Source organism: Hoplias malabaricus, chromosome 7, assembly GCF_029633855.1.
Source record: "Hoplias malabaricus isolate fHopMal1 chromosome 7, fHopMal1.hap1, whole genome shotgun sequence".
Taxonomy (NCBI): Eukaryota; Metazoa; Chordata; class Actinopteri; order Characiformes; family Erythrinidae; genus Hoplias; species Hoplias malabaricus.
Genome location: NC_089806.1, coordinates 32,740,434 through 32,756,453, shown reverse-complemented (window position 1 = coordinate 32,756,453; position 16,020 = coordinate 32,740,434). Strand labels below are relative to the sequence as shown.

The 16,020-nt window shown below is 39.6% G+C and overlaps 1 protein-coding gene across 5 annotated transcripts in view; it reads left to right on the top strand.

Moving 5' to 3' along the window:
- ncoa1 (nuclear receptor coactivator 1) overlaps nt 1-16,020 on the top strand; it is a 63,594-nt gene that overhangs the window by 35,783 nt on the left and 11,791 nt on the right. For all 5 annotated transcript variants that reach the window (XM_066677696.1, XM_066677693.1, XM_066677694.1 and 2 more), the window contains exons 4-7: nt 567-733; nt 12,981-13,087; nt 13,482-13,659; nt 14,018-14,197. In XM_066677696.1, coding sequence (XP_066533793.1) covers nt 567-733; nt 12,981-13,087; nt 13,482-13,659; nt 14,018-14,197 — 632 coding nt within the window. The remainder of the gene's footprint in view (nt 1-566; nt 734-12,980; nt 13,088-13,481; nt 13,660-14,017; nt 14,198-16,020) is intronic.

The window sequence follows — 16,020 nt, the reverse complement described above, 5'->3', positions numbered from 1 at the left end:
GCCGCTAATCTCACATCTGCGTAGAGCTATTGAGCTTGTGTTTTCATCCCCACACGTACTCAGTGTGTGACATCAGCACTCAGTGAGCTCCCACAGTGCCCACTCCCTGTGGGTCTCTTAAATGCAGAAGTGAAATCTTTTGCCATGTACTTAAACACAGGACAGAAATCTGACACACCACGCGCGTAAAAAATTTTTTAAAAGAGAGTAAAGAAGCTGAAAACAAATTTTAAGAAAAATTACTCAGAAGACACTTCACTTGTCTTTATGCTCACAGGTATGAGGCTTTAATCATTTAAATATGTATTTTGAGCTTCAGTTTCCTTGAAAATCATTTGTTGTGGCAAGTGCCAACTAAGTTTCTAAACAGTCTTATTTTACTCACTTAAATTTGCACATTCAAAAACGTGTGTCGGTGTGCACAGTGCATAAACTTAGAAAACCCTTCACTCAACTTTGTGCTCACAGATGTAAGGCTCAGCATAGCCCCACCTCTCCCCTGACAGTAATACCAGTATGAAAAATCTCTCTCTCTCTCTCTCTCTCTCTCTCTCCCTCTCTCTCAGCATGGAAAAGCGGCGTCGGGAGCTGGAGTGCCGCTACATCGATGAGCTGGCCGAGCTGCTATCAGCCAACATGGGTGACCTCGCCAGCCTGAGTGTGAAGCCGGACAAATGTCACATCCTCAAGAGCACGGTGGATCAGATCCAGCAGATCAAGCGCCGGGAGCAGGGTAAGCAGCTCAGGCCAAATCCCTCTTCTGTTGGGTGGCGGTGCAAGCCGGGCTGCGGCATTCCAATTGGAGAGCCAAATCCGGGCCTAAGAGACCAGGTGAATGAACCCCTCAAGCCCTCCAGGAGTGGCAATTAGGAGTCCGTTAGGATTTGTGCGCACAAACCATGCATGATGGAGGGCTTCTCAAGTTTCCCCTAAGACCAGGTTGAGCCTCGCTTGGTTTTTATTTGTGGCTGTTTTAACTGATAAGAGTCTCAAGAGGTGAGAACTGAGAAGTGAATAATTGCTTTTATTCCTCCTTCAATGAGTGATGTGGGCTCGAGTCTGCTTAACCATTTCTGATGTATTCTTGCATCCCACTTCAGTACCTGTGTGGCTTGGGAGTGCCCTCCCCCACTCCCTTTAGATTGCAGGTGTGGGTGTTAAGGTTGCTTATTTGCTTGGGGCTTGGGTCTGTTTTAATGAGTAACCTCTTTGAGGTCTTCAGAAAAGCAGTACATTTATAAGAGGCTGTAAATGTACACCCTGTAGCTCAACCTATTTCTTTAGGTTTTCTTAAATAATGCTGATTATTTATGATGAAATAATGCTGGGTTTGGTCCAAGTAGTGTGGAGTGTTCAGTGTATATCAAGTTCATAACACACTTTTCAGTGAATTGCAAATTTCTTGTAGAAAAATAATAGCAAGTCTGGCTTTGAATTGTGTCAGTTGGTGGCTTTTAATTCTTAGCATTATTTCTAAGAAAACATACCTTAGCCAAGTTAGCATTGGTTGTTATGGTATTTTTTTCAACAATCGCTGAGTTTACCTCATAGTTAAGAAGTAAATAAGGGCTATAATATGCAGCCTGATTATAGCATTATAGATAGGGATGATGGATGCTGTCTTAAGAATTTGCCTAGATGTTTTTGGGGGTAATTATTAATTCACTAGGCTGATAAATAATGCATTCTGCTCATTTCAAAGGGGGATATGAATCTGCCAGGGTAATAATGCATACTGTGATAAATGATTTAATGAATAGACATTGAATTATGTCCTTTCTATGTATAGTTTATTATTATTTTCCTTATCTGCCTTCAGTTACTAAGCAACATACTATGTCTTAGTCCTAGTTGGATTGTCTCCCACCCGAGTCATTAAATTACCTCCTTTCATGATCATTGATCACGGAGTTCAGTGTTGTGAGGAAAGTCTGTTGGCTTGTTGTAGTATTGTTTGTAGTAACAGGTAGGTATGATCAAACTCCAAAAAAAAAAAAAAAATCTTTTCAGTCTGGTTGCATTACCATACAGGATAACCATTAGTATCCATGTTTACTAATAGATAAAATGCTGTGCTTATCAAATATTTGACAACACCAGTTGCTTTGCCTGGTGTTCTAATACAGCATATTTTATTAAGTTCATTCATTCATTGTCTGTAACTGCTTATCCAGTTCAGGGTCACGGTGGGTCCGGATCCTACCCGGAATCATTGGGCGCAGGAACACACCCTGGAGTGGGCGCCAGTCCTTCACAGGGCAACACACAGACACGCATTCACTCACTCCTACGGAAACTTTTGAGTCATCACAGACAAAAGGTCAACTGGAGCTGGACTCGAACCCCCCCAAATTTGTGTTAGCAAAGAGTGTCTGAGCCAAACTTGACAGTGAGGTCTTGACTCTTTTGCCATGTTGTCCCTTCTAAATGGCTAAATGTTGAGCTTATGAACTTTAGTGACCGCACAAGATCTAAGCTGGAAATGGATGGTTAGTTTTGAGTTTGGTTTAGCTTTGGATTTGTACAAAGATATCTTTGGCAAACCCCGGCCATGCTCCACACAGCTCTGTTCTGTGGTTAAATATTTTCCAAGAACAACCCACAGGGACCTTGGAAGTGAGTACTTGTGGCTCTGGTTATCTTCTTTATCGATAATAATGCTACTTTTTGCAAGTTTATTCATTGCAGTAGACCTTATGGCTAAACCAGCACAACGTTAAACAGCATAGAGATTTTTTTTAAAAAAAGCTATTAACGTATATTTGATGTATGGAACTTTGGTCATTTATATTTGTTCAATATAAACATGATTATTGTATTTATTTTATTTTTTAAAACAAAATTCATAAAAATGAGACCATGTCTTCATCACTATAGATGTTTTATTGTACACTGACTGAGTCCCACATGTAAACCTGGTAACAATCAACCACTCAGATTGAGGTCAAACCAGGGATATGTATACATTTCTACATTGTTCATATTTTAAGAGGACTGTGGCATTTTGACAGTACTGAGAAATGTTTCCTTTTTGAAATAGAAGCTTCAATGTATTCCTGCTTTGGACTGTTCCCTCTCTGCGTTATCCGAAGCAGGCACCGCTTGTGAGAGTTGATGTAAGCAGCCTTCAATACTGATGCTGTACCATACAATCTTCAGTCCTTTTAAAATGGCATGTCTCAGATAATTGCTGGAACCTCAGGTTATACTGGTATGACTGCAGCCGTCGTACCTTCTGCTAACGAGCTCTGTGACTGACGGAGCAGGAGGGGAGAGGAGAAAGATTTTTGGCTGAGCTGTGGGAATTGGTTCAGTATGCAGGAAAAGGAGCACTGAGCAGCTCAGCCTGCTAGAACTGGATTTGCTAATAGTACAGTCTCTAGAAATTCTGAATCTACGTTAGAAGATTTTGTAATCCACAGTACTGTGCAAAAGTGAGAGACCATATTTTAATTATAAAATTTCCAGTCAAAACAGCCATCAACTTAAGATTGTTAATTATTCTGGATATTTTTCTTAGAAGATTAGATAATCTAATTGCAGAAGTTAAACAGTGATTAACACACAGACAAAATGAGTATTTACAAGGGCTGTGCAAATACTGAAAGGCCATCAGGACTGGCAAGTAAACAGCACTTTAAGCATTCGCGTTTAGAGTTGGTCTGCTTCAAATCTGATAAAAAGTGTCTCTGTCCATTCTTAGAACTCACACTTACTGAACCTTTATTTTCTGATTACTTGCAGCATTCGAAAGCAGAATACAAAACTGGCTTCTAAGACCGAATTTTGGGGTGTTGGGAAAACATGAAAGGAAACCTCTTAAAATGATTGGAGACTGTTTAAAAGGAAAAAAGCAGACATTTATTTGTACCTTGAGGATTCTGTGTATTTTTTATGTTAAATATAAAATCCATTTCCAGAAAATGTGGGATGCTGGGCAAAATAAAAATAAAAGCAAAACGTGCAGATCATTTGAACTGAATATTGAATGTTGAAAATGAGAAATTTTATTGTTCACAGGTCAGTGAAATGATTGGGTTTAAAATTGAGTATCTCCGAGGGGTGAATCTTTCAGAAGTAAACTGGAGATGGGTTCACCACTCTAAAAGACTGCCAATAAAGCAACAAATAAATAATAACATTTCTCAAATTAAAATAGGAAAGAACTTGGGGATTTGTTCGTCTAGGCTGCATAATATCTTTAAAATATTTAGAGAATCTGGAGAAATCTGTATATGAAAGGGATAAGGCCCAAAACCAACATTAGTTTGTTGTGATCTTCGGGTCATTAGGTGGCACTCAATTAAACATGGGTGCGATTCTTCAAATCACTGCATGGGCCCTGAGACACATCCCAAAATTATTGTCTGTGAACACAGTTTATCAGTGCTTTCACAATCGTAAGTTAAAACTCAATCATGCAAAGAAGAAACAATATATAAACAAGATCTTGAAATGCTGCAGAGTTCTTTGGGCTCAGGCTCATTTAAACTGGACTGAGGGGAAATGGAAAAGTGTGCTGTGGTCTGACAAATAAAAATTTGGAATTATTTTTGGAAATCATGGATGCTGTGTCCTCTGGACTAAAGAGGAGAAGAACTGTCTGGCTTACAGTTCAAAAGCCATCATCCAAGATGGTATGATGGTGCATTTGCATATTAAAGCTGAACGAGATATGCAGGTTTTGGATCAGTAAGCTGTTGAGCAACTGAAATCCTAGAACAAGCAAGAATGGGATAAGGTTGCAAATCCAAAACTACAGCAAATGGTCTCCTCAGTTCCCAAATGTTTACAGAGTGTTGTTAGAAGAAGGTGATGCAGCACAGTGGTAAACAAACTTTTTTTTTTAATATTTATTTATTTAAAACAAATTCTAACTTGTTGCTGGGATCAAATTCAAATAGGAAAACATTTTACAAAAAGCTATAATATTTCTCAGTTTCAATATTAAAATGTTGTCTTCATATTAATTTAAATTAAAAAGATCACTGACAACAAAAAGACATTTCTTGCACATTATTGATTGCATTTTCTTTACATTTATATTTTGCCCAGCATCCCAACTTTTTTGGAAATGGTTTGTACACATTTTAGCCTTGCCTGGCGCTGAGGAAAAAAAAAGCTATCAGGACATTAACTATAGCAGTAAATGCTTTAGAATATCTGATATGGCAGAACACTGACATATTTGGAAAATATTGTGATTCTGAACCATACCAATATTATCCAAACTAGTTATAATCTGTTACACTTGTTTACGTTTACAGCAGGAGGAAGTACTGGATTACAGTTTGGCTCCCTGTAATAGGTAGTATTGAAAACATATGAATTCATATAGACTTGGAACATGCTTTGTTTTCTTTTCTCTCCTAGTTGACTGAGGTCAAGTTGAAGCCTGGGAGAGAGTGTGGATACCCAACAGTCCAATGTGTCTCAACCTGGTGCAACAGAGTAAAACGTTCAGGGGTCATCTTGCTTGATCTGTTTCTCTGGTGTGTCATTCAGCACTCGGGCCATCTTTTCTGTTTTCGTTTCAAGCCCTCGCCCCCGTGATGGTTGTGGGTGGTGGGGGGCCCATAGGGGCGTGTGAGAGAGCGACCAATGGCAGTGCTTCTCTGCCCCCTGACCTTGTGCAAGAGAGGGGCCTCTCACTGGCCCTGCTTATTTCCCTGCGATTGAGCGATCGAGAGACCGAATGAGAGAAAGAGCGAGAAGGAGAGAGAAACAGGAACTTGCCACCCCTCTCCTTCTATCTCCAGCCCAGGGTGGTGTCAGTGTAGTTAGACAAAAGCAAATCCTGGCCTCTACAGTCTTCTCTTTAACACACCAGATGTGGGGTAGCAAACTTGAGGGGAGGGACGGAGGGTGGCTGCGGTGTGTGAGTAGTATCTCTGGATTTAGGCATGAGGCACAGTGCCCTAAAACAACGCCACTCGCAAGATATTTAATGCTGCTTGGTAACATTGCACACACTCCATGAAATACCAGCTAATTCTAAGCAATCTGTTATGACATTGAATCTATCTGTTAAGCGAAGCCCTTATCCGTGTTATGAATCTGTTGAAAGCAGTCTTCAATGAATGGGGCATTTCCTGCATTTCATGCTGCTATTCATTATAGCCACTTTTGTTCTCGGAGACTTTTTTAAAGGTTATTCAGTTTGAACATATATCATTGTTTTGATTGAATTAACTGTAAAGCCAAACCCAATTGCTACAGTATCAGATATACCCTTCCAAGAAGGCTTTATTATAAATGGTGCAACATTTCTGCGTGGATTTGAAGGCAGTCAGTCATGAGGACAATACTGAGGTATTGAGAATTGAAAGAACTGCAATTATAATGTTAAGAATGGTTTTACATGTTTTAAATGGAGACAATTTGCTTCTATAGAGTTAAATCTAATTGAAGCAACTCAACACTATACTGTGTTTATCACAACAACTAAATGGTAGTCTGGTAATGTATATTTAGCATTCCAAATCTAGGAGCCAAATCTGTTCTTCTTGTATATAAACCCAGGCTTGGACCTTAATTTATAGGAAAAAAAAATGCTGTTAGGTATTTATCCCAAATTGTTCAGCCCTAGACTGGGCTTCTCCACTCCAAAGAATACTATTCCTTCCTCCACACACCAGGGCTGGAGGACTTTATACCCCATTAGCTGAAGTTTGGCATGATAGGCACAATGACTTAAAGCTTATGTGCAGTTGCTCCTTAGCATCCCATTTATTTTGTGTTTCATGTCTCTGTCCACAGTGCTTGCTTGTGTCTGCAAAAACCTTTGGACATGGTTATTTCTTGTACTATGTATAAATTGTAACAACATTGGGAGTCCAAGAGAGCACACTGCTGAAGTGGATATAATGGCACAGCACACTATTTATTTATTTATAAAAATATTAAAACAAATTGGACACAGCTTTTGAAATCGCTTTAGAACTGCTTATTCAATTTCAGCAAACATTGAAAGACTAATGTATATAATGTTTGACAGCCAGAATCTAATGAATATTTGTCAAAATCTTGTCAGTATCCTGTCAGCAGGTAACTTTATTGGTCACTGTATACTCGATGTTTACAAACTCAGTTGACAATTGGAAAGTTGTTTAACTGCAGTACAGCAGTTTGTATCAAATAAAATTATGATAAGTAAAATAAAAAAAAAAACAAAAGATATTTTTCATATCCTGTCCTCAATTCTAACACGAGGTTTAAAAACTAACGAAAAATTAAAGGTTATAAAATGCTAATAATAGTAGTATTCATTAGGAGTTCGTTGCCTTAACTTATTGTAGGTTAAAATGGATAAGTTTAAAAAAAAAAAAAAAAGTTGTTTATAAGATTTTTCAGTCAGTTACAGGCACAAAACTGGAGATATCCAAATTATGATACATATTATTTATCACAGAAATATCTATAAGCTTTTTTTATTACCTGCTTCTAGAGTCAGCACCGTAAAATCTGAAATGCAAAGATGTGAATCTGTGACTAAGGTCACTAACCTTGGTGCCCATTAGCTTTGGTTTGCACAGTGTGCTTGTGTGACCCAGTGACATTGCTAGTTTGTTTATTCTTCTTTCATATCAAGCTCCAACTTGAGCATGCTATGCGTAATTCATGGTGAAGCACACACTGGACATCCTTATTTATAGAACATAACCAGGGGCTATTGCCTAGTTAACAGTATAGTGATTGTTTTTTTTTTTGTTTTTTTTATTTATTTATTTATTTAGTTATTTATTTATTTTTTCCCCTATCCCTCTGCTGGGAGGGCAGGCATGAGAGGCAAAGACCTGGGGGAGATAAGGATGACATAAACAACTTCAGGCCTTTTCTGCATCTCCAGTTCAGTAGTCTGTGAGAGAGAATAAGAATGAGTTATGTGTTCGCGCGAGAGAGTGACAATGATGCTGCTGCTCTGTGTGCATCACACTGCTTACATCAGTCAGCCCGGAACCCCCTATGCGATGAGATCAGGTTTCGGCTGCGGCAACGCTGCCACGGTAACACTGCCGTCATGACAACAGGCTCTGTTTTTCTGGGGGTGGGGAGGGACAGTAGTGTAGCCGTTATCTGCGCCTTTTGATTGACTGGCTATCGGACAGACTGTGTGGGACTGCGTTCAGTAAAGCCTCTTCTGTAACAATCTAATTGGACCTTTTTGCAGGGCTCACCATTTATTTTCAAGAGCTGCTCTTCTTGCTCATTCACCTCACATTGCTGTCTTTTCTTGGTTTTTTTTGGATTGTATTTTTTACTTGGTTTGAAATCCAATGATCACGTTTGATTCTGCCATTATATTCGTTGAGACTAACACATTGTTAGTAAGACTAGCACCATTGTTCATTAAAGAGTTATGAAACTCTTGGTATAACTAATACTGTATACCGCAGTATATAAAAATGTCTGTGGTATGTCAAAATTAGGACTCCATTTCAAAATTATTATGTCTGGTGTGTCCGGTTTCTGCTTTGTGTCTGTCTAGTCAGTACGTTGCCCAATGAGCTCCTTCAAGTGCTTTTAACAGAGCCACAGGGAGGGGGCGCTGCAGGAGGGGAAGCGCCTCAAAAACAGATAAAAACACTCCAAAGAGCCTCAAATACGAGGCATTATACTCTAAATGTGTCTGATTTAAGTCCCAGTTAGCTGGAACACGGCCTGTGCTATGGTGTTTAGCATGTTGGCTTACGTACCAAACCTAGCTGGCCAGCTATGGTTCAGATTTTGCTCAGTCAGACACAAGTTTTTATTGAGAATAACTTGATTTTTTGTATGTGGGCGAAATAACTATTTATTTCCTGCATGATTTTTTAATAGATATCTTTTATGTAGGAAGGAACACTGACATTTTTCAACGTTAGTCACTATGGAACCGTTTAAGCCCAGTTAAGTTCACATCTGTATGTTTTTATTGAGAAGTTAACTTGAATTTTGGATTTTGGTTCATACTTTTTCAGAATTGGATATATAATTGCACAGCACACCTCTGTGTCAGAGTTTGACAAGATTTTTTTATACTCTTTTACAACTTTAATTACACACATACATTATAAATTACACATGGTTGAGAACTATTATGTTAGAATCAGCTAATCTGCACCATTTGTTTTCACTGAGAAAAATAACAACAAAACAACAATAACAACCTGAAATAATGAGTGAAATCAAATTACAGTTAATCCGTTGTTCATAGTTAAGCTGTTAAGCTTTAAATATTTGATTAATTTTCTGTGTTAATTTTGTGATGTTGAGAGTCAATGCTTCAGGAGATGAAAGAGAGAGCAGACAAGCATTAATAAACAGAGAGGGTGCATTATTTTCATTTTCCCAACAGATATGCATTATAAAAAATATCGATATCTGTTAAGCATACCTGAAAACATTTTGTTAAGCTTAATGGGTACACTTATACTATGTTAATATTTGAGACTTTGTAACCGTATGAAGAAAGTGGATACCACTCATCCATAATGTACACATGAACTATAAATTAAAAGAAAGCACATCTTGTTTTTCTTTAGAAATTTGCCGACTCCCTTCCTTTTGCTTTTTGTCATATGCTGGTGAAATTTCTGACCTACTTATAAGGCTGATATATCTGAAATTGTAGACCACAGTGAGTTAACACAAACGTTAAATATAAATTAAAAGAAAGCATTTAGTTATTATTTTTTAAAGTTAGTTATTAAAGTGGATGGTACATTTTCTGGCATTGAAATCATCCAACCTTTTAAGCATCGGCCCTGTCCTCATGAGATTGCAACTCTGATCCACTGTGATACCACTTCCATACTTAGGCAGGAGTCAAAGTGAGCACAGCTGGTTTTCCTGTCCCATAGGGGGGGAATTAGATTCAGTCTGCCTGTGATTCTTGATGCTATAGTTAGTCGACTTCAGCCTGGCATCCTTGGCATTATGGTTAGAAAAATATGTATCATCTCTGAACAAATTTGAGAGTAGCTAGTGGGCACTGACTTTCCCAGTTCAGTTCTCTGAGCCAGAGGTCTAACGGAATTGGGAGTGTAAGGCTGGGGACGTCCCTTCGATCCATCCAGTGCTGGTCTTTCTATGACCTGAAGTACCTAGCTCTCCTTTCAAATCCATGACTGACACCGATTCCAATGTAGGTCACTATGAAAATGAGCATAGCTCAGCAAAAACAAAGCTGACAGTCCTGACACCACTGCACTTTCTTCCTCCCTCATGTGTCATTAGGGGGATTGAAGACACTTGTCCTCCACCACCCCACCTTTGAGCGCTCTTTACATTCTCTTGTTACCAACACAACAAGCAAGTGTGGAGGCAGACTCGGAGTACTTCACGTACATTCCACAGCGCTTGGAAAGCTACGTTATTATTATGTATGTAAATACAGCACAAGGCGACGCACGCAAGAAGCTCAGATCTAAATTTAGACATTCTTTCAAGGAGTTGCTCCTCGGAATAAAACCCAAAACAAACAGCACTGAGCCTCTGTTCTCTCCAGCTGCCGGTCCTGGCCGTATTCTCATGTGGCGGCTCCAGTGCCCCGAGCAGCTTTGATCTGGAAGATGAACGAGAAGGTTGAGCGAGTTGGCTGTGGAATAATCGCCAGCTCATCATATAGCTCTTTGAGCTTTATGAAGACGGAAGCGTTGGCGTTATGGCTTTTGCCTTGCTTCACATTCTTTTTCTTGAGAGCACCCGAGGTTCTTGCTGTGGTTGGCTTTAGCTCTGATATCCCACTTGGCTGAAGGGACACATCACCTAATCTCCACTGTGTTTCTTTCATCTAGTACCCTTTCAAGAAAAAAGGTGTACAGGGGCGATATATGAGTTGGTACGATTAAGAGAGTAAATATACTCAGAAAAAGTATATGTGTGTATACACTGATCAGCCATAACAATATTTCCACGTCCTTGTTTCTACACTTACTGTCTATTGTCTCAGCATCATGTTGACCAAAATGGACCATGTTGGTTCATTTTGAAGTTCTACGGCTATAGACTGGAGTCCACCTGTTGCTCTGCATACTTGTTAGTCCCTGTTCAGCCTGCTCTTTAATGCTCAAGACCCCCATAGGACCACCACAGAGCAGGTATTAATAGGCTGGTGGATCATTCTTAGGGCTCCAGTGACATTGACGTGGTGGTAGCGTGTTAGTGTCTATTGAGCTGGTATGAATGGGTCAGACACAACAGTGCTGCTGGAGTTTTTTAAACTCCTCATTGTCCCTGCTTGACTGAAAATAGTCCATCATCCAGCCAACGGCGTCCTGTGGGCCTCGTCCTGTGTCTAAATATAGACAAGAGGGTGACCAAACTGTGCAGCATTAGATCAGCTAATGTCTCTGATTTAGAAGTAAGTTAGCTTGGATTTACATATTTTAAAATAAATCTCTCCTATCCAAACCACATTGATCTATCTCTCTTGTATTCTGAGGTAGGACTTTTGCAACTAATTTGTGGGGCAATGCTAACTGCCTTTATTTTCAAGAATGCACTCGCTGTCAAATTGTAAATGACGCTGTTCTGTGTACCCCTTTGCTTATTGTTAAGGGTTAACCTATAAAATGACATATATTTTTAAGAAAATATGCTCAAAAAGATGGTGTTTTCCCCACCACACACACAATAGAGTCCAACTGCAAGGAAAGGCGTTTCTGTAAATCAAGAACGCCCATTTATCGTTCATTGGCAGATATGACGGAAAATGGCTTCTCATTCTCATCAACTTAAAGGTGAAACTGCATCAGACGAGTGACTACAAAATGCAGACATTACTCATTCTAAACTAGCAATGTTTCGATATTTAATGTTACCCAATGATCATTTCACGTTGATTGTAAATGCTGTATTTGGTGTATGCGTGCTCACCGCCAGTGCTTAATTTGAGTCGGATCCTGTCGGAACAAGATCCAGCACCTCTTAAATTTGTAGTGCATGTGTTCAGGATATTTACCTGGATTTGGCACCGTTCTCAACATCTGTGGTATAATTAGTTCAGCCGCTTATTAAAAGCAGGCTGTGATTAAAAGAAATCCATTCTCCTAAAACTGTGTGAAATGGAGAGTCAAACTCCTCAGCAGAACCAATCACAATCTTCTTTTCAGGTTGGGGCGGGACTACTCCAAACAGTGGTTCTTCTCACAGTAAGTTCAAATTCAGTGAGAATGGATGCAGCTCATTAATCCTCTAAAAGCTCTTATTGAGAGGTATTAATACACTTGTTCACAGGTTTTTCACAGTGTGATTTTACAAAACATCGGTCAGTGGAGTTTTTCTTTACTGCTACCACACTAAGGTCTGATGTTACTATAAAAAACGAAAAGCCTTTGAATTTGCTTTTTTTTTATTTTTTTTTTTTTATATACACACGACTGTCTGTTTGTTCCAGATTCTTTACACTCCTTGTGCACTTCCTGGATCAGCCCAGTCTCTGTATGCCCTTACTTCATGATTTACAAATAAAGAACTTAAGCACTAATACATTAATGTATGTTCACTGCCACAGTTGAGTTGCAGTATGCAGAAGACATACTTTGCACAATAATAAACAAATTCAAGTTTGTAATGTTTTAATGTTTTTTTAAACTAATCCTTGATAATCTTAGAAGCATCAATATCTGTAAGGAAAGCGATAAACCTCTGTCCTTTCTTCGTTTATTCTGCAATGTTATACCCAAGCCCACCCACAACTTATATAGCGCAAGGGGTGTTCCTGGTGGGGCATGTTTGCAGCATAGAAACGCCCTCGGTTGGTGCTGCAATTAGACCCTTCTCTGTGTTTTCTGTGTCTGCCCTATTCATTGGTGCCAGAGCTACATGGTCATGTTGCCAAATTGGGAATAACCAAACTTCTGTGACAGTTTCTCTGGGCTTTGGCATATAGCATGATGTCATACTTACTAACAACATTAGATGCAGTAGTTAGAAATAGTTTTTAATTTTGCTGCTGAAATTTCCCTCTGATCAGAATGATGTGTGTTCATCCACAGAGAAAGCAGCTCTGATGTCCCCGGATGATGATGTGCAGAAAAGTGATGTGTCATCTAGTAGTCAGGGGATGGTGGAGAAGGAGGCTCTGGGCCCTCTTCTTCTGGAGGTACGTGGAGCTTATGATCTTGATTCGTTATGTTAAAGCCAATCTGCTCACTTTGGTCAGCTCATGCTGTTTGGTGTCTACTACCTTTTTGTTATCTTTGGTCATGTTTGATCAATGTCTTAATGCTCTTCTAGGAAATGGCAAGTACTTTTTTTTTTCATTAGAATAAGAACTTAATTAAAATAGCACTTTTCACAGGTAAAACAGCTCCAAAATTCCTTACAGCAGCATGATTTTGCACTTCACCTTATGCATTCGTCTTCACGTCATGTCCCTAGCTGGCCCAGTTCCCATGGGCGTGAGTTTGCTGGCTGCCTTTGTGTGCCTTTCCTCCTCCAGAAGAATAAGTTTCACTGCTCTTTCTTGTCCCCCTCATCTTTTGTTTTCCTTGCAGGCCCTGGACGGCTTTTTCTTTGTGGTGAACCGTGAGGGCCGGATAGTATTTGTGTCAGAGAACGTTACAAACTACCTGGGCTACAGCCAGGAGGAGCTGATGACCTCCAGTGTCTACAGCATCCTGCACGTGGGCGACCACAACGAGTTTGTGCGCAACCTGTTACCCAAAAGCCTGGGTGAGTGTTGCTTAGTATGCCCTGTTGACAGGGAGTGGAAATTGAGCTCAACCATGCTGCTCTGAGTTCGGTGTCAACACTGGCTGATACTACTGATGCCAGAATGCAGGTCAGAGGGCAGAATGTACTGGCTCCAAGTGCTCAGTGCTCAACACATTTACTCACACATCTACAAGCATATGTTCAGCCTTGTATGGGCTTTCTCTCTTGCTCTCTCACTCTCAAACACACCAAAACATTGCCTGCCATATGTTTGTAGACATCTCACCAAGTTATTGCCGACTAAATAACAAAAATAAAGCAAGAAAAAGCTTGCTCTTATTTGCTCTGTAGTAAAATTGTTTGTGTGTCTGTACAGTGAATGGGGTGCCATGGCCGCAGGAGCAGGGTCGGCGAAACACCCACACGTTTAACTGTAGGCTGCTGAAGAGACCTCCAGACGAAGTAGACTCTGAAAACCAGGAAGCCCGGCAGCAATATGAGCACATGCAGTGTTTCACCGTCTCACAGCCAAGAGCCGTACAGGAGGAGGGAGAGGGTGAGACACACAGACACACACACACATCTGATGTCATAGCTGAAAAGGAAAAATCTGATTGGTATTTGAGGACAGGTGATGAAATTTATATTTTATTTCTATAATTAAACTTTATATTTACTTAATCCTATAAGGCAGGGGTCTTCACCTACACAACTACAGGAACGAAGCATCTTGTCACACAGACACACACACACATCTGATGTCATAGCTGCCAAAGAAAATTCTGATTGGTATTTGAGGACAGGTGATGAAATTTTTATTTTATTTCTATAATTAAACTTTATATTTACTTAATCCTCTAAGGCAGGGGTCTTCACCTACACAACTACAGGAACAAAGCATCTTGTCTGGCCAAGGGTGTATAGTTTGATTAATGCCAATTCAGCGAATTCTGTATTGCCCTTAGCATTTTGGACGAAAATTACAATAAAGTGGTCCGTCAATGTATTTGGTACAAAGAGTTAACACAGAGAGCAACACTATGTAATATGTTTACTTCAAAATTACAGCTTCAAAACCATTGTGAAGATTCATTGACCAGTAACGGGGAGACTAGTATGGAGAGAGATTTGTTTCAAAATACTTTACAAATGCATATATGTTATCCACAAATTAAACACAAGTCACTAATATGTTTCACTATTCACAAATGTATACATCCCAATCTGTGTCTCAGAGACTGCAATTTGTACAAATACAGTTACATTCATAAATGCATGTTTTTTGTTTTCATAGATATCACAATTTTATGCAAAAATAAATACGTTTGTTTAAATTTACATTGCAAATATTTGTAAAGTCGAAGTCTCGAATTTAAAATTTATTTGTAAATTTTTGAATCTGCGTTTGTGGATCAAGTCACTCACGTGCTTTTCGTGACGTGCATTTGTTCATCTCCTCTTGCGGGTTTTTGGATTTTGAGGCTTTCCTCTCGCATTTCACCCGATCCAAATACAAATGCAGCCTGATCCACCAATGTGGCCAGCAGGTTAACAAGCTACCGCTGGGTGGCACTGTTGTTTTGAACGTGGGGTCAACTTAGACGGAGACGCATTTGCACAACATTTAATGTGGAAGTTCGAACAAAAAGCCCCCAAGCCGCTGAATTCAGCTTCATGTCACAGACAGTTAGGAGGGGGATCACTGGGGAACACTGAAGGTGCCCTAAATTTAACGACGTTAAAATCCAGCGGAACTTCCCTAATTTCGCTGCATACTAGGGTTATCAAATAAAATATGCTAAAATGTAACGTATTTAAAGGTAGGGACAGATACCCCATGGCTCCGCAACAGAATATGCGCTTCTCATTGGTCATCACTTGTATTTAGCCAATCAGCAGCCAGAGTTATCTGTCTATATTTACTGCGGCAGCCAATGGAGTCATAGTCCCGCCTACAGGGGGTTGCTTTGCTGCGGCCCTGAGAGCAACAGGTCAGTCCTGAGATACTGGGGGAACCAACAGTGCCACCTAGCGGTGGATTGTTCGCCTGCTGGCCACATTTGTGGATCAGGCTGCATTTGTATTTGGATCGGGTAAAATACGAAAGGAAAGTCTCAAAATCCAAAAACCCGCGAAAGGAAATGAACAAATGCGCGTCACGAAAAACACGTGAGTGACTTGATCCACAAATGCAGATTCTACATTTTACGAATAAATTTTAAATTCTAGACTTTGACTTTACAAATATTTGCAATGTAAATTTAAACAAACGTATTTATTTCTGCATAAAATTACATAAATGTACAAATTACAGACTGTGAGACACAGATTGGGATGTATTCATTTGTGAAGAGTGAAATATATTTGTGACTTTTTGTG